Genomic DNA, 19347 nt, shown 5'->3' on the forward strand with positions numbered 1-19347 from the left:
ACACACTGAGACTTTCTAGCGATCATGCTGCACAGCGGGAAACAAAGGACCGAAGAATGGTCCTGAACGATTTGTAGCGATCAGCAACTTCACAGCTGAGGCCAGGTCGCTGATGTGTTTCACACACTGCAATGTCGCTGGGGAGGTCGCTATTACGTCACAAAACCGGTGACGTTACAGCGATGTCGTTTGCGATGTTGCAGTGTGTAAAGCCACCTGTGTAAACCTGCTGTCGCGGTTTTTGTGACGCACCAGTGACCTCATTAGCGATCTCGCTGTGTGTGACACTGAGCAGCGATGCGACCCCTGCTGTGAAATCGCTGCTCGTTACACAGTGCTGGTTCATTTTTTTGGACGTTGCTCTCCCACTGTGATGCACACATCGCTGTGTTTGACAGCGAGAGAGCAACAATCTGAATGTGCAGGGAGTCGGCATCTGGCAGACTGCGGTAAGCTGTAACCAAGGTAAATATCGGGTAACCAAGCGAAACGCTTTGCTTGGTTACCTGATATTTACCTTGGTTACTAGCGTCCGCCGCTCTCAGGCTGCCAGCACTGGCTCCCTGCACACGTAGCCGGAGTACACATCGGGTAAATAAGCAAAGCGGTTTGCTTATTAACCCGATGTGTACTCTGGCTAGGAGTGCAGGAAGCCAGCGCTAAGCGGTGTGCGCTGAAAACCAAGGTAAATATCGGGTAACCAAGCGAAGTGCTTTGCTTGGTTACCTGATATTTACATTAGTTACCAAGCGCAGCGTCGCTGGTGGCTAGTCACTGGTCGCTGGTGAGATCTGCCTGATTGACAGCTCACCAGCGACCATGTAGCGACTCACCAGCAACCATGTAGCGACGCACCAGCGATCCTGACCAGGTCAGATCAAGGGTGGGATTGCTGGAGCGTCGCTAAAGTGTGACGGTACCCTTAGTATATAATATATTTATTTTTTCCATTCAACAATGGGTGGGAATCCTTTATCCCCTCTCATATATCCCCCCTACCCAGCTTTCATCATACTTTCATTCTTTCTACTTCCACCTCTTCTCCCCCCGTTTTCCGCCTTCTTTTTTTCTTCCTCTCTCTTTACTTGCTAAAAATGTTTTATTCATGATTACTGTTATTATTCCATTTTTGTAATACTGAGAAAAATTCTAAAGAAAGCATTTACAAAAAAAAAAAAAAAAAAAAGTATCCAATTATCTCAGGTAAAACCCTATTGCACATTGTTTTTTCGAGCTCCTATAAAGTCTGGCCTATAGATCTTAAATTTACATATTTTAGAGAAATCCACATTTTTCTTTATAAGGCTCCTTTCACATTGCATTTTACCTTCCGCTCACAGGTCCCGTCGGATGCTCCGACGGGACCTGTGAGCAGAAGGTAAAACGCAATGTGAAAGGAGCCTAAAGGCCCCTTTACACACTGAGACTTTCTAGCGATCCCACCAGCAATCCCAACCTGGCCGGGATTGCTACAAAGTTTCTGGTGAGTCGCTGGTGAGCTGTCAAACAGGCAAACCTGGAAAACGATGCAACAGCGATACGGACCTGCAGAACGACCTAGTTAGTCATTGGGGACGTTATAAAGCAGCTTTTTGAAAGGGAAGTCGCTAAGGAAGTCGTTGTACAGGCCCCTTTACACACAGACTTTCTAGCGATCATGCTGCACAGCGGGAAACAAAAGGACCAAAGAATGGTCCTGAACGATTTGTAGCGATCAGCAACTTCACAGCAGGGGCCAGGTCGCTGATGTGTTTCACACACTGCAATGTCGCTGGGGAGGTCGCTATTACGTCACAAAACCGATGACGTTACAGCGATGTCGTTTGCGATGTTGCAATGTGTAAAGGGGCCTTTAGACATTAGATCACAGACAAACCTATCACTTTATTCAACTTTGTGACAGACATGCCCATATAGATGGCTTAGGAGAAATGATCCTATTGACAGATTCCACTTAAGACTAATTAGTCTGTACGCATAGTCTAAAAGTTGATAAATTGTGCTACACATGACCTTGTATGAGGAGATAAAAATCCTTACACATCTTACCTGAAACATTTTTTCTATATCATTGTATTTAGTCTTCAAAAACTCTCCCCAAGATGTCAAGTTACAGTATGTAAGGACTCCACCAGGCTTCAATAGACGGTAAGCATGAGCCTGTATAAAGATATAATCCAAAAAGGGTTATTCACCTTGAGACAAAACAGGTGTGAAGGTGTATTTAAATTATTAGCACCAACATGATGTATGAGCGCCTGCACTTTGTTTGGACAATCATTCTGTGCTAACAGTTCTTATATGTCCGGGAGGTTCCCCACCCCTGATTTATAACTTTTTCTGCGGCCCTAGGGCACATTCTTAGGGACTACAGTGCTTTGGTGGCAGCTGTGTCTTGCAAGTTCCATGCAGCATTCACTATTGAACGCTGTATGCGCATACACTGAAGGATTAGGTCCTCACTAGAGATGAGCGGGCACGAAGTGTAAAGTTCGATGTTTGTAACACACACCTCGAGCTCAAGTGCTTTATATATGCCAGCCACGGGAACAAATACCACTGTCCTCAAGTATGCTTGTAGCAAGTCTCTTTCAGGGTTTGAATGCCTTGCACTAGGAGGAAAAGGGAAGGGGGGGGGGGGGGACAAAAAAAAAAACAAACAAAAAAAACCACACACAATGTAGTCTGTACAAAAGAAATAAATAGTAAAAACCCCACCCTCCACCAGAATTGTTCTGTTTCTGACTGGCTGCATGGGGGCAGAGAGACAGTGACTTCTAATTGAGTTCAGGTCCAGAACAGAACTTTAGATAAGGTCCAGCTTTGCCAGTAGAACTTGAACTTCCATAGGACCGCTCATCTCTAGTCCTAAAATCCATTGTGGGCAGGGTTAGAGTGTGTGCCTGTTGTACCTTCCCCCCAGTCGTGTCTAGTCTGTGCCCCTAGCCCCTCCTGTGATGTATATACAGCAGTTCAGCATCTTGATTGTGATGTATACACAGCAGCCCCCATGTTTCCTATCTGATGTATATGATTTACAAAAAAAAAAAAAAAAAAAAAAATATCACCACAAATTTGACCGCTACAGAGAGACAAAACCTGGAAAGATAAGTTACATATCAGCAATTGGATTTTCCAGAGCCATGAGAGCACTGTATGTGAGTGTATCCACTCCCAGGAACAGGAAACCTTTCTGAAAATAAAGGGGTGGCACCTCTCCCAAGCCCCAATGTGTTTTTAGAGCATTTGAGGTAACCACCTTATTAATGACTTATTAATCACCAAACAGGAGAAACCCCCTTATGCTGTTCATATTTTACATACTGTGAGACCAGAAACTTTTTTGTAAATAAAAAAAAAAAACACCCCCTAATCAGGGAGGGAACTAGCATGATGCTGTCATGGCCCTGGAAAATCCAATTACTCTCAAAGGATAGACCCAAATCCAAACGGCAGTGCTTAAAGAAGGTGGAAAGTGAAGTACTGCAGCCTTATAGATCTGCTCTACCGAGGCATTCACCCTCTCCACCCAAGAAGTGGATATAGCCCTAGTAGAATGGGCCCTGATCACCTGAGAAGGGGCTTATCCTGACACGGAATATTCCAAACTATTGGCCTCCCTCACACACCTAGCAATAATTGACCTGGTGCCGCAATCCCTCTATTTGGGCCGCCAAAAAGAACAAACATGGAGTATGACTTTTGCCATTGCAGAGTTATGTCCAGGTATCTCAGGACACTTCTCCTGACAAGGAATGAAAGACCTGCTCACCTTGTGATTTGGGATTGTCACAGAAAGACGGCAAAACAATTTCCTGGTCCCTATTGAACTTTGAATTGATCTTGGCAAGAAAGGCCAGGTCTGGCTTAAACATTATTCTATCATCCTGAATTGTAGTGAAGGGAGGGTCACTGGAAATGGCTTGAAGTTCACAAATGAGTCTGGCTGCCACCAATAGTGCCACCTTCAGAGTGAGAGCCTTAGTGGAGACCGAGGAGATGGGCTCAAAGGGATGTTTGAGTGTAGCTAATACTAGGTTGAGGTCCCAGGGAGCTATCCTAGGCCCTTCTAGAGGTCTAGAAGCAAAAAGGGCCCTAATGAACCCATGCACCCACGGATGGTCCGCAATCTTTCTCTCAAAAAGTGCACCCAGGTCTGCTACCTGAACCTTTAGGGCACACTCACGAGCGTTGAAATCGGACGAGTGCAATGCGAGAAAATCTCACATTGCACTCTGAGCAATGTTAGTCAATAAGGGAGGGAAGAGCAGTTTGTCAGCTTTTCTCACACCCAGATTCTGGATGCGTGAAAAGTCGCAGAATGCTGGGATTTTCTGCAAGAGCCGTATCATTCGCACCCATTCAAGTGAATGGGTGCGAGAGATACATCGGACTGCACTCGGATGTAAGGCTATGTTCACATTTCCGTTTTTTTTTTTTGCATCAGTCACCTGTGTTTGACGCTTGTGACTGATGCGTTGTACAACAGGTGACAAGAATTGTCATGAGAAAGCGGATTCCGTTGGTGAATTGCTTTCAGTATAAAAACGAGAGCCGGCCGCCGGGAGATCAGCTGATCGCTCTCAAAAGCTGGCGGCCGGCTATTGTGAACGATCAGCTGATCTCCTGGCAGCCGGCTTTTGTGAGAGTGATCGTTCACAATAGCTGGCCGATCAGCTGATTGCTCACATCAGATCAGAAGCCGGCTGATGAGAGGGAGAGACATTTGAATGATTAAATACAAGATCTGAGCATGCGCAGTGAAAACAAAAGGATTCCGCTGTTCAAAAAAACGTTATATGCTGCGTTCCTGCTGCCAGACGGTCAGTTGGGCGGCGGATGCAAAGCAAGGGCATCAGTCGTAGTCCGCCGCTCATATAAGTCTATGGGAACAATGGAATCCGCTAAATGGATTGCGTTGTTTATCAGAGCGGCGGATTGTAACTGATCCTAAACAACGGAAATGCGAACATAGCCTTATCCAAATGCAGTGTGATCTACAGCTCAGGCTGAGAATGGAGGAGATGGGGACATTAATCCATCCCGCTCCTCCGCAGAGCCCGCCCTTAGCTTCACAGCTGTGACTCGATTGCAAGATCAGGTCAGAGTCGCATGACACTCGTCTCACGCTCACAGCAGAGCCTGAGCCGAGGGTCATTAGCATATCGCATCCGATGCGCTCGCATCAGATGCCATATGCTCATGTGAGTCCAGCCTTAATGTGCTGGTAGATAGAATTCCTGCAGAAGGGCTTAACATTTCCGCTAACGGCACCAGTTGCTGTTAGTTATCTGGCTCCCTGAGAACTCCAGGAACTTTCCCCATACTGTTGCATACTTTGTGGAAGTGACCAGCTTCCTACTACAAAGGAGGGTGGAAATTAAGCCGGGAGAAAATCCTCTCACCACTAGAAGATTCCTCTCAAGTTCCAGGCTGTCAAGTGTAACCCCTGTACTTGAGGATGAAGGAGCAGCCCCTGAGAAAGTAAAATAAGGTCTGTTTGGTAGAATCCAGGGGTCCAATATAGATAAAAGTCTTAGCCACGTGAGCCAAGCTCTCCTTTGCTAGAAGGGGGCCATCATGATGACTGGCATTCTTTTTCCTGATTTTTTTTTCAGGACTAGCAGGATTTGGCTGCTTTCACACATTCAATTTTTGCAGTCAGGCACAATCCAGGGAAATGTGGATAAAACTGATTCGGCGCCCGATCAGTTTTATTCCCCATTGACTTGTATTAGCGCTGGATTGCCATGCGTTCTTCGTCCAGCTGCCGGAGAGGCATGGAACGTTTTTTGACAATGGCAAAAAACCTGACGCCGCCGGATCTAGCATGTTGTATAATGGAAGCCTATTGGCGCCAGATCCAGCGTCATCCGGCATATGCCGGAAACAAACGATGGATCAGTTTTTGTTTCTGGGCTTGCCCAGATGTTGTGTAAATTCACTTCTGGTCACAGAAAGTGTCGGGCAGTCTCTCTCGGTCAGTCGGTCTCTCCCTCTCACCCACTCTCTTACTCACTGATCACCGGCGAGGCGCAGCTGTCAAACTGCTCTGGCGGCTTCTCCAGCTTTTGAAAATGCCGGCCGCGCATTATTCCATCTTGTATTCCCCTGCCCACCGGCGCCTATGATTGGTTGCAGTCAGACACGCCCCCATGCTGAGTGACAGCTGTCTCACTACAACCAATCACAGCCGCTGGTGGGCGGGTCTATATATTGCAGTAAAATAGATAAAAACTGCATGCGGTCCCCCCCAATTTTTGTTTTTTTACCAGCCAAGGTAAAGCCACACAGCTGATGGCTGGTATTCTCAGGATCGGGGAGCCCCCCAGCCTAAAAATATTAACCAGCAACCGCCCGGAAATGCCGCATCTATGAGATGCGGCAGTCCCAGGACTCTACCCGGCTCATCCCGATTGCCCTGATGCGGTGACAAATCGGGGTAATAAAAGGAGTTAATGGAAGCCCATAGCTGCCACTAAGTCCTAGCTTAGTGATGGCAGGAGTCTGAGACACCACACCATCACTAAACTGGTGAAAGTAAATAAACACAAACACCGAAAAATTCTTTATTTGAAATAAAAGACAAAAATAAACACCCTCTTTCACCACTTTATTAATCCCCAAATATCGCTCCAGGTCCGGCGTAATCCACACAAGGTCCAACAACGCTTTCAGCTCTTCGACATTGGAAGCTGACAGGAGCGGCAGTAGAGCACTGCTGCTCGCTGTGAGCTCCACAGAGAAACTGAAGTGGGTCGCGCTATCAGCGGTGATGTCACTCAGGTAGTGCCAGTGTGTGTGCAGCGATGGGGGTGGTAGTGCCTGCGTGTGTGCGGTTATAATTGGGTCTCTTTGGCATGAAAAAAAAACAAAAACAGAGCCATTTTTTTTTTCCGGATCCTAATGAGACGGGTCCTTTGCATAAGGCACAAACCAGACGGTGCCTGACGGCAAAAACAGGATGTGTGAAAGTAGCCTTAGTGGAAAAGGTAGAAATGCATATGCCAGCTGGAAATCCCATGTCTGTAGGAGTTTACCCCTTCCAGTTCTCCTTTGGATCTAGGGAAAAGAATCTGCCCAATTGCACATTTTCAAACAAGTTCATTTCTGGTCCCCCCCCAATTCAGACAAATTTGTTTGAACACCTCCCAGTTTAAAGTAAACTCTGTTGTATGGTATGGCGTCTGAGGTAGTCTGCCATCATGTTGTCTGAACCCTTCAGGTGATGCTCCATAAGTGAGCATAATCTTTTTTCACTATACTGAATATTCTGTCTCTTCCATCAGAGCTTTGATCTGGTGACTGCCTGGTGATTTAGGTAAGCTACTACCGTACTGTTGTCTGAGAAGATGAACATGTTTTCCTTGGTGATTTTCTCTTTTAAAATATGTTGTCGTCACTGCTGTTAGTTCTTTGAAGTTCGAGGAGCTGCTGGTGAAGGCTGGGTCCCATTTCCCTTGAAGGTACTAATTCCCTAGGTGGGCTCCCCACCCCATTGGGCTGGTATCCGTAGTGATAACCACCAGCTCATTTGCATTCCAGAGAACCCCTCTTCTGAGGGTTTCTTTGTCCTGCCCAGGGCGGTGGAGGTGGTAAGCCAAACATGCGACTCAGACGCCTCAATTTCCCTTGCACCAACTCCATGACTCAGACTCCCACATATATTGTTTTTATTTAAGTGAAAAATGTATTGTAGTACAATGTGAACATCAGACATGTAATCATTTTTATGATACAGTAATCAAGATTTTAGAACATAAAATATATTTATTGGAATACAACTTTAGAACACAAAACTAATACATTGTAAATATGTATACAGTGAGATATAATTTGTGCAGTCTATGAATTTGTTCTAAGAAATAGAATTGCTTCCATCAGATCCTCCTTCATAGATGACCTCAAATTTGACTTAATAATGTTAAGGCTAGAGAACAACCTCTCTACAGTAACTTGGGTTGGAGGCAAAGCCGTAACCACATGGGCAACATCTCTAACAATTTCTGAGTATAAAGGAATTGCCTCATGCACAGTCAGTTTTGATGAACGGTTGAATTTTTCCATTTCATTGAGAACAAGTGAAAAATGTGGCTGCAATATGGTCAATCTGCTTGCTATAGTGAAATCTTTTTCCTTGCGGCAACGCTTTGCCTGCTCCATGTCATCCAAATACTTGTCAAAGTTAAACTTCTCATCTGATGAGGATGAAGATTTGGTAGCGGTAGCACTGTCAGGACCCAAGTCCACTTGCGCCTTGCAGCCCTGGAGGCCACTCATCCTAACTGCTACCTCAGTCAGAGCTTCTTTTCCTTTCTTTCTTATAAAAGATGCCATGTCTGCCACTATTTTAGTGAACACCCTCAGGGCTACTGCGATACCAAATTGAAGACACTGATACTGGAGGTGAGTCAGCTTCCCCTTGATTATAATTGCCTGCCTGAGGTATTTTTGGTGGTCTTTGTGGATAGGGATGTGGTAATAAGAAACCGTCAGAACCATTACCGCCATGTAGCAGAAGAGTAATAGTAAGCGTACTGTTGATTTCAGGGTCTCCATCTTGAATCTTTCTACTTTCAGGTAGCAATTCAGAGATCTCCGATTGAAAGTGGTACTGAAAGGACCCATTGGATTTTGGTTTCTTTTAAAAAAAAAAAAAAGTTACTGTAGTACCTGGTACCTTTTTCTGCTACTGGAACCCTTAAATACATTCATACATTCTTTCCCATTAAGAAGACATCATGCTCCAGAACCCCTTTGTTTTTTAGGCCCACTTGAGAACGCAACATGCAGGGTGTGTGTGTGTGTGTGTGTGTATATAAAGAAATTGAGCCTGAGACAGAGGGATACTGTTTTTAACACCCAGTCAGAGGCCAGCCCACTGATGGCAATGTTGTTTCAGCCTCCCCCCCACTTGAGGACTGGCATCATTGCTTTCTAGGAGCTCCATTTTGGGAGGGTCAATTGAATAAAAACCCCTTCGACTGAGCTCTCCACCCCCCACGGGCGCACTCTTAGGGCTGCTTCTCACTTGCGAGTTTCTCGCAGTAGAGCAATGCGAGAAAAACTCGCATTGGAATCGGACACATGTTAGTGAATGATTCAGCTCGCATTTGCAATTTTTTTTTTTTTCTCAGTCCAAAATCGGACGGAGAAAAAAAAAAAAAGAAAAAAAAAAAAAAAATCGCAGCATGCTGCTTTTTTGCGAGTTTCTACTGCGAGTCTCTCCAATGCAAGTCTATGGGAGCGTGTAAATAATCGGATGTCACGGGCCGGCACTCACACCATCCTAGTGACATCCGATTTTCTAAATACATTTCTCGCATGTTTCCTAAAACACTGGAAACGAGTTATGTCTCACAATGTCTGTCAATCTCTATTCTCTGTCAGTCGGTCTCTCCCTCTCGGTCTCTATTCTCTCTGTCAGTCCGTCACTATCTCTGTCCCTCTCGCACAGTCTGTCGGTCATTTTCCCCTCCTCTCTCATACTCACTGTTCCCCGGCGCGGCACGGCATTCACACTGCTGCGGCGGCTTTTACCATTTTGAAAAAGCCGGCCGCTCAATAAACAATCTCGTATTCCCTGCTTTCCCCGCCCACAGGCGCCTATGATTGGTTGCAGTGAGACACGCCCCCACGCTGAGTGACAGGTGTCTCACTGCACCCAATCACAGCAGCTGGTGGGCGGGTCTATACTGTGCAGTGAAATCATTTAATAATTAAAAAACTGGCGTGCGGTCCACCCAATTTTAATACCAGCCAGATAAAGCCATACGGCTGAAGGCTGGTATTCTCAGGATGGGGAGCTCCACGTTATGGGAAGCCCCCCAGCCTAACAATATCAGTTAGCAGCCGCCCAGAATTGCCGCATACATTAGATGCGACAGTTCTGGGACTGTACCCGGCTCTTCCCGATTTGCCCTGGTGCGTTGGCAAATCGGGGTAATAAGGAGTTAATGGCAGCCCATAGCTGCCACTAAATCCTAGATTAATCATGTCAGGCGTCTCCCCGAGATACCTTCCATGATTAATCTGTAAGTTAAGGTAAATAAACACACACACACACAAAAATATCCTTTATTAGAAATAAAAAAAAAAAACACTATCAAATTCCCTGGTTCACCAATTTAATAAGCCCGAAAAAGCCCTCCATGTCCGGCGTAATCCAGGATGGTCCAGCGTCGCTTCCAGCTCTGCTGCATGAAGGTGACCGGAGCTGCAGAAAACACCGCCGCTCCTGTCAGCTCCAAACAGCAACTGAAGACAGCCGCACGATGAGCTGAGCTGTCACTGAGGTTACCCGCTGTCGCTGGATACAGCGGTGGCCAAGATTAACCTCAGTGACAGCTCAGCTGATCGCGCTATTCCCTTCATTAGCTGCGTGGAACTGACAGGAGCGGCGGTGTCTCCCAACAGTGCAATGCCAGACATGGGAGAAGGAGGCTGCAGCATGCGACCAGCGTGGCCCCCGTGACACCTGGATCACAGAGCTATCCTGGCCCTCAGACCCGATCATCTGGAGAAATTTCCCCAGGTAAACTTAGTAGTGATGTGGCAGTTGCGAACAATCCGACACAAATATCCGGCTCCCTGCTATGACTGACAGGAGCCAGATACCCAGTGAGCCAATAAATTCTCTTAAAGGCTCTCACTGGGCATAATTTTGGCGTTTTGTTAGAATCCCCACCCACCTGAACAAAACCCCATCCCCTCAGCAAGTTAATTGACCCGTTGTGAGAGTGGGTGGGGATAACACAAGCTTAAATATCTGTTCAGGTGTGGTGATCACATTTAATAGGCATCCATGAATGAGCCGGCTCTTTTTGGTGAGTGGAGCCATGGGAACCAGACCACCAAAGAGCTGGACTGCATATCAGTATAAAAACTTAGGTACCCTCTTCCAGGAACAAGAAACCACACTGGGTCTTGGAAGAGGTGCCACCCCTTTTATTTTCAGAATGGTTTTCAATTCCTGGGGGCAGATACACTCACGTACAGTGCTGACATGGGAAGAGAAAAAGGAGGTGTGAGAAGCAACATGATACATATCACCTAACGTTACAGCCACATAAATGTAGCACCTCTGGCCACCACAGTAGGGGTGAGTTAATTGACCAAATATAGCAAGGGAATTTTCAAGCTGATAATTTTGTGCAGCTCCCAAATTATGGCAGAAATTTCCAAGTGTCCCTTGGCAAAAAATAGGTTCCCCACCCAACTTTAAAAATGTTAGTTTGCACTTTAGACTAGATCTTGCACCATTACAGGCAGTAAACTGAAAATCCATCAGTCAGACCACTGTAAGGATGCATGCAGGAGGCCATATAAATTGGACTCCCAACCAAACGTGACCGATTCATATATTCCTATGAAATTATCACAATCAATAGGCATCTGAGCCCTCAGCCAAGATGGGGTGGAGGTTGAGTTTTGGTCAATGGATGTGTGGGGGAAATCAATAGACTGTTGACTTCATCTCCCTTCATCTGGGACTGCACACTCCCCCGATTCTGTGGGTTTAAAAAGTTTAAGTGCTCACATGCTCAGTTTCTCCACTAGAGTCATGACAAGTCTAGTGGGCTGAGTATCCACAGCCCAGGATTCCTCCCAACCCCAAAGTTTATTCTCCACCCTGAATTAATTCCTTCCTGCCCAGCCTATTATCACACCTTACACCTCTTCCATATCCCTCTTCTGATAACCCCTGCATTAACCCCCCTGTCCTCTGCACTGCTACTAGAGATGAATGAGCACCAATATGATCGGTCCTCTAGTCATGCAGGTCAGACACTCTGAAAAGTGTTCAACTAGCGTAATGAGTAATGGAAGTCAGTGATTGGCACTTAGGCTCTCTGAGTAACGAGCATGTGTGCTCATCACTACTACTAACCCCTTTATCTCCATCTAGTGACAGTGAGTTGACCTGCAATTGTGTGACTTATGCATCATCGGTGGAAAATATTAGGTAATTGTGGGTTTGAGCATGTCCTATTAGGTTATGTGCACACGTTGCAGATTTGGTGCAGAAATTTTCTGCATGAAAATTGCACCTTCTGGCAGGAAACACCAAAAACCCCATGATTATCATCTTTCTTTTTTAATTAAGTCAATGGGTGGAAGGGCTACAAAGTGCAAGATAAAAAGACATGCAGATGTGACAAAACACCAAATAAAAAAAAACCCCTGCGCACATAAAGCCTTACTGTATATTAATCTATCTACAAAAACAAACTGAAGACTTTAGGTGTGTAATAACCTTTAGAAAACTTTGTCAGTTTAGTTGTACTTACAGCAAAAAGGAACAGAAAATTATAAAATGCCATTTAGTATTGGATATTATTTCATAGTCAAAGATGACTATTCAGAACTCCCCTTTAACATTGGTAGAGATACCCTTTAACAGTACCCCCAAAAAGTAGATAATAAATCCTTTAAGGAAAAGCCATAAACAATGAAAAATGTCAAACATGATATTCATTTTTGAATCCATAAAAAGGTGAAAGTACTTGTGTGCCGCCCAGTGCCCCATTACCTTCAGGTCGTCTCAGCGTCTTCAGGAACGGCGCGACCTGGATCCTTCTGGACACAGGTAGGTTGACTTCTATAGGATTTGTGATGCCACTCTCGGTATTGCGGTCACGGCGACCGCCACTGCAGATTAGGGGACGCCTGGGGCTGATGTTGGATGCAGTTAGATGTAGTGGCCTCCCGAGAGGGAGGCTGGCCCCAGGGCCCAGTGTGGGAGCGTAGCACCACAGGTCGCAGAAGAACTCACACGCAAAGCAGGAATGTCTTTCAGGCTTTTTACTCACTTCAGGTGGCAGGGTGAGTAACCCGGGCGATGCTGTGATGTTCCAAGAGGGGAACCAGGCTCCTTCAGGCTGACTTAGGGGGTGGTTGCTGACTCGCCTTCCTAGCCTACGTGTTTTTGTGGTGACCCAGACTTTTAGCCCTACGGGGTCACCCAGGGAAGTTGCTTCCGCCTGTTCTCCCCTTTTTCCGCCTGTTTGCTTGCCTCTTGTGATCTATGGGCCCTCTCATTGCTACGTGGCTGCGGACTCTGGTGTTCTGGTGGAGGGTATGAAGTACCCCAACCTTCAGGTTGAGCAGGCCAACTGAATGGGCCCCTGCTCTGGGGACCTGTAACCCCGTGCGGGCCTGGTCCTCGCCTGGCAGTCCCCGTACTCAGCCACCTCTCTACACTCCGGCCTTAGGTGGATTTCGGGCGGCACTACCAGGTGACCATTCTCCCCCGCCAGCAACCTCTGCACCTGCGGTGTCTGACTAGCGAGCCTCCAGGTTTCCTCCTTGCGACTGCTCTTTGCCTGAGCTTCACTAACTGACTGGCTCACTACTCCCTCCCCTCTGTGCCTGCCTCCGCAACCAGACTCTCTACCACACCCCTTGAGTGGAGATGGAGGCCACGTCCGCTCCTGGATTCCCCAGGGGTCCCTTCAAAGGTCAATGTGGAAGACCTGGTTACTATGCGCCTGTGTAACCACACCCCGGTCAGCCTTCTGGATTACCTGTGTTGTACTGCCCCCGGCATGGGTGCATACTCAGCGGTGCCTGACCAGGTCAGGGGCGCCACACTTGTCAGCCCACAAGCAGTAAATACAAATACTGCCGTTACCTTCAAGACATGGCACAGGCCATTCCCATTGTCTTTGCTAGCACTGTTCAGCAAGCCACCAGACTACTTAGAAACAGAGAAGGTATTAAAATATCAAAATTTTATTTAAAATAACCTGAATGAATGAAGTTAATACATTTTATAAATCACAAACAAATAATGGATCAAGGATGTGGCAGAGTAAGAAGTGGCACCAAAAAAATATCAGAAAGAAATAGTGATAGACAAAGGAATCCTGTTCCCAGGTGCTGTGAGGCAATACTGGGAAATTAGTAAGACCAAGTGGTACAAAGATTGCAAATAAAAAGAATACACAAAAAATTAAAGGCTAATACATACTTGTTAAAAGTGCAGTTTCACAAAAGATGGGATTCCAAGAGAAGTCCCCTAACGACCGTTTCGCATGGAACTCTATAGCTTAATCATGGGGAAGTGGTGCGTTGACCTGCCAGGACCTTTTTAACCCCTTAACGACCGTAGGCAGTAAAGTTACGTCCTAGCGGTCAGTGTCAGTGTTAATCCCTGCCGAGAGCTGTGTGAGATAGGAGATAAGCATATCTGGTATTCATAGCTATGATCAGCAGATATGGAAGAGCGATTAGACTGCTGATCTTTATAGCCCTTCGGAGAACTAGTTAAAAAGAAAAAAAAGTTCTGAAAAATTATCAAAAAATAAAAACCTAAAAAGTTCAAATCAACCCCCTTTCTCTCCACTGAAAATTAAAGGGTTAAAAAAAATAAAACCCTATTGGTATCGCCGCTTTCAAAAATGCCCGATCAAAATATAAAATAAATTAATCTGATCAGTAAACTGTAGTGCCAAAATTTTTTCGAAATGCCGAAATTACGTTTTTTTTTGGTTGCCGCATATTTTGCGCAAAATGCAACAAGCGATCAAAACATAGCATCTGCTAAAAAATGGTACCATTAAAAAAAAAAAAAAAAAAAAAAAAAATCAGCTCAAGACGCAACAAATAAGCAGTCACAGCCATAGATCCAAAAAATGATAATGCTACGGGGTGCTGAAATGGCGCAAAATGTACGCCATTTTTTTCGGAAAAACTTCACTTTTTTTAATTTCTTAGATAAAAGTAAAACTATACATGTTTGGTGTCTACGAACCACGTACCGACCTCCGGCATCAAACCACCACATCAGTTTTACCATATAGTGAACACTGAATTAAAAATCACAAACAATAGTGCAATTGCACTTTTTTGCAATTTTTCCACATTTGGATTTTTTTGCAGTTTTCAAGTACACTATATAGTAAAACTCATGGTTTCATTTAAAATTACAGGTCATTCCGCAAACAAAGCCCTCATATGACCAGATTGAATAAAAAAAAAAAAGTTGTCTCTTGGAAGAATGGCGAAAAACCCCCACGGAAAGTGCAAAATTGGCTGGTCATGAAGGGGTTAACCTCCCTCTAGCGGTCACAACCATTACAGCACCGATTTCATTGGAGGAAAGTGGCGCATGTTCACTTGCACCGCACGCATTCCAAGCTACCCACAGCAGCGTCCGGATCTGCGTATGCCCGAAGGGAGCCATGTGTTACCATAGCTCTCCAGGTACACAATCCAGATCAAAGACACCACGGAAGGAGCAGGGAGGTGAGCGGCGAGAAGCATACAAATACCAATGGAAATGGGCTGATAGAATATCAGCAACGTTGCAGATGAGAAATGCCATAATCGTCCCGTAAAGGGCTCATATCCATGTGGTCATTGCTAGCTTGTGCTAATCTCTCTCACAGTTCAGAATTTACATCAGTTGATAGAACATGGTGGTTCCATATTAATATATATATCTCATGCAGAAGCTCCAACGCCATTTATTGTGTGACTTGTGGGTGTCCAAAGATCTATGTAGGACTCACCTCGAGGGAGCTCCGTGTGAGTTCGTGAACATGTGAGTCATTGGCGGGGCAAAAACTCTGCAGGACGTATCATCTTTGAAGACACTGCAATGTCATTTCAGGCAGTGTCATAACTCCAACGCTAAATCTCTGAAAATATGGGGCATTGATGTGGTCCACTGTGGCATCAGAGGCGAAAATATACGCAAGATGCTGGCGCAACGAGAGACAAGATGAGCCCTCAAGGCTTAAATGAAAGCCTGAGTTTTCCTCTTTCTTGTAGGCCTTCTTTGCCTTTAATGGAGATCACATTTTGGTTTTCCTTTTGAAGTTTTTAGGGGAAAGTCTTATTCTTGTATTATTGTCCTTTTTCGTATTTTTAATGTGGTTTTTCTTCTACTTCTGCACAGTTACTTTCTCTTCCTCCTGAGTTTATGTAATGTGTGGCATTGTTTGTCATATCCCTATGGGATAGATGCCTTTTGAAAATCCTTTTTGGGCCTTATATCTGTCTATCAAGTGCAGTGGACTACTTCTGATCCTTTCTACATCATTTTTAAAAAAATACCCTGGAGACAGGGAAAGATAGAAAGACAAACGCGGCGCCAATCTGAGTAGTGAGTTTTTTTATATATAAAAAGGTGTTGAAATAGTGGAACTCTCACCTGGTTCAGAGGTTAGAAAGCCTGGAATAATCCAAGAGGAGTTGATCCACTTTCCAATAGGATTATGGTACAATATGCAGCAATCGCACTGGATACTATAGAGGAGCCCTCCAGCAGGTCCACTTAGTGAAAGAAGTTCCAAAGGCAATTACCAGTCTTGCATCATTTTTAGATATACATTTCCCTGTTGATTACTTTATATTAATGGGCATTGGGTTTGGATTTCTACAATCATATACATTTTTGGGTTTATAGATGAAAATTATAAATGTATAAGTGCAGATCAATTTTTATGACTATTGTATTTACTGTATATTGAAGTATTCTGATCTGGTATATTTATTGTAACATATTTCTTGAGCCGGATGTTCTATGTCAATTATTTATTGAAAGGCTTTTGAATATTTTTGTATGTTTTTCCCACCTATATGAATTTTGGGATAGACAAATGCTTTTGTGCATATTCTTGTATACTCTTAGGCCTTTAAGATATTTTATACCCCTTAGTCACATTTAGTAAATATTTTGACCATATTCTATGATGCCATCTGGCATCTGCAACGTTGCTGGTATTCTATCAGCTCTTTTATATTAGTGTGCATATGCTCCTCTCCCCGCTCACCTCCTTCCGTGGCGTTTCTTTGATCTTTATTGTGTACCTGGGGAGCTATGGTAACACATTGCTCCCTCTGGGCATGTGCAGGTCCTGACGCCGCTGTCGCTAGCTTGGGACGCGCGGTGCGAGTGCGCATGCGCCACTTTCCTCCAATGACATTGGTGCTTTAATGGTCATGTGACCGCTAGAGGGAGGTTAAAACAGGTCCGGGCAAGTCAATGCACCACTTCCATGATTAAGCTATATAGTTCCATGCGAAACGGTTGTCGGAGGTCTTCTCTTGGAATCCCACCTTTGTGACACTGCACTTTAACAAGTATGTATTAGCCGCTAATTTTTTGTGTATATTTTTTTATTTCTCTGTACCACTTTGTCTTACTAATTTCCCAGTATTAACTCAACACCTGGGAACAGGTTTCCTTTGTCTATTACTATATTTTTTCTGATATTTTTTGGTGCGTACATACCTTTCTGCAGTTCCATTTCTTACCCTGCCACATCCTTGATCCTTATTTGTTTTGTATGTGTTTGACTTACAAAAGGTATTAACTTCAGATTTAAATAAAATGTTGATATTTTAATATAAAGCACTCCATTTTCTCTGTTGATTCTATGTAATTTTGGCATGTTATCATGCAGTGGCCATCTAAAAAGGTAACACTTGTTACCTGATGGCCATTTATTCCAATCATGTGTCTTAAGGATTTTTTTGTTTCTAGCCAGAAGACTACTGCAGGGGTTTAATGACATGAACCTCACTTTGTTTTTTATTGTTATGATGAGCAGTTCAAGTGACCTACACCTCACCCCAAAATGTAGGTCAGTACTGGTTGAAAGTGTGGACATTAGTCATGCAATGCTTTAATGGTTCTTATTGGAATTTGCACAATGTTTATTCAGACTGAAGGCAGCAAAATGACAAAAAGCACACAAACAAGGACTATAGAAACCATGTGGAAAAAAAAAATGTTTGTTAACCTTGTATTTCTTTAAGTTGCCCCTTTTGTATATGGTTTTACACATCCTTGACATTCTCTCAGCTTCATCAAGTCCTCACCTGTAACTGAGTCCATTGAACAGGTATGCTTAATCCAGAGTTCATTTGTATTAAACAAGGCCACACATGGGTTCCTGACTGGGAGTAGGCACACTCTACCGCCATTTCCAGAATAGACACGAATCCTCGCAGTGTACTAGAAGCTCTGGGAGGATTCACAAGTCTGCAGTCACACAGCAGCTGCAGACTTTTCATTCTAGATCAGATCGAACAACCCCTTTAATTCTTAACAGGATTGCTCAAAACCAATAGTATGCAGCACTCATCTGTCTCCAGCATTCCCTTTAACAATGCATAGAGCAAAGGGTGTGAGAATGCGACCACATGGAGTTTTACAAAGCCCCGGTTAATGAGTTCAATAGGGGGTCCCAGCAGATGAGACGTTAACTCCTACAGAAATCACTTTCAAACTTGGTACAACCCCTTTCATTCTTGGATCTGATTGTGGTTACAGGCTCCCTTTAAAGTTAAGCCTTTCAACAAATTAATATGGGAATATCAGTTTTGTTTGCCAAACTTGATCCAGGGTCCTCTGAGTAAAATACACCAAATTAAAGACCTCTTAAATGAGTAACGCGATCTTCAGAAGCACACCACTACCCAGCTTCCGGCTTGCAGAGGGCAGTGCACTTCTGAGAATGTCCATTTGGACTAATGGTATGGTCGCATTGCTGAACTGTGTGCTGGCGGATGTAGCATCAGAGAACTAGAAAACTAAAGTCAGCCACATCCTGCGATTTGGCTAGTTATAAAGCAATGACTTGACGAATCATCACCTATATATACACACTGTCTAGTAGTGGGGAAACTGAACTTACCTTAATGAAGTTGAACTGATGTGTATGCCAGGTCTCCTCAGACAGAGGATATGTGTCATACAAAATACCTAAATGCAAGACAACACATTACTGTTAAGAATAAGCAGACTGTGGACAGTATTAGAGGAAGGGACACATTCTTACCATCAAAGTGGCCATCTGGTAAAGTAGGCACCACATCTTCCCACAGCCCTTTCAGCGGTACAATCTAGAAAGAAGGATCCAAAAATCAGGCACTTTTTTGCAATTTTATTTTTGACCCCAATAACTTTGTCCACTATGACTCCCCCATCACCATCTTGGATGCCATTTATTTCTATAGGGAACAGGACACCCTCATTATCTGCAATGTCAGTGCACCCTCACCTAATTCATCTACACAGTGACTCACTTGTGTGCCTGCTGACCATGCAGTTCACTGTCCATGACACTGCTCGCTGTCCCCTAGACTCTGCTTTTGCACTTTGTCCAAGTTTTGTTCATTTCAAAACACACATGCTAGTTGTCCTACGTAGTTGTGCACTCATGAACCCAATTACCCCATGCACATTGATCCTCCGGTCCTGCAAGCAAAAGTGTGGCTGTCTTCTATATGGGACTCATTCAGTACTGAATAAGATACGCAATAATCTGAAGCCAGCGCGATAATCTGCAGGTAACAATGTTTAATGATGTGGTAACAATGTTTAATGATGTG

The 19347-nt window shown here is 44.5% G+C and overlaps 1 protein-coding gene across 2 annotated transcripts in view; it reads right to left on the reverse strand.

Moving 5' to 3' along the window:
- Window positions 1-19347, reverse strand: part of GAMT (guanidinoacetate N-methyltransferase) — a 41787-nt gene that overhangs the window by 8207 nt on the left and 14233 nt on the right. For both annotated transcript variants that reach the window (XM_075337888.1, XM_075337889.1), the window contains exons 3-5: window positions 18795-18858; window positions 18651-18718; window positions 2050-2160 (exon numbers count right to left, since the gene is read on the reverse strand). In XM_075337888.1, coding sequence (XP_075194003.1) covers window positions 2050-2160; window positions 18651-18718; window positions 18795-18858 — 243 coding nt within the window. The remainder of the gene's footprint in view (window positions 1-2049; window positions 2161-18650; window positions 18719-18794; window positions 18859-19347) is intronic.

This window comes from Anomaloglossus baeobatrachus, chromosome 1, assembly GCF_048569485.1.
Source record: "Anomaloglossus baeobatrachus isolate aAnoBae1 chromosome 1, aAnoBae1.hap1, whole genome shotgun sequence".
NCBI classification, from domain to species: Eukaryota; Metazoa; Chordata; class Amphibia; order Anura; family Aromobatidae; genus Anomaloglossus; species Anomaloglossus baeobatrachus.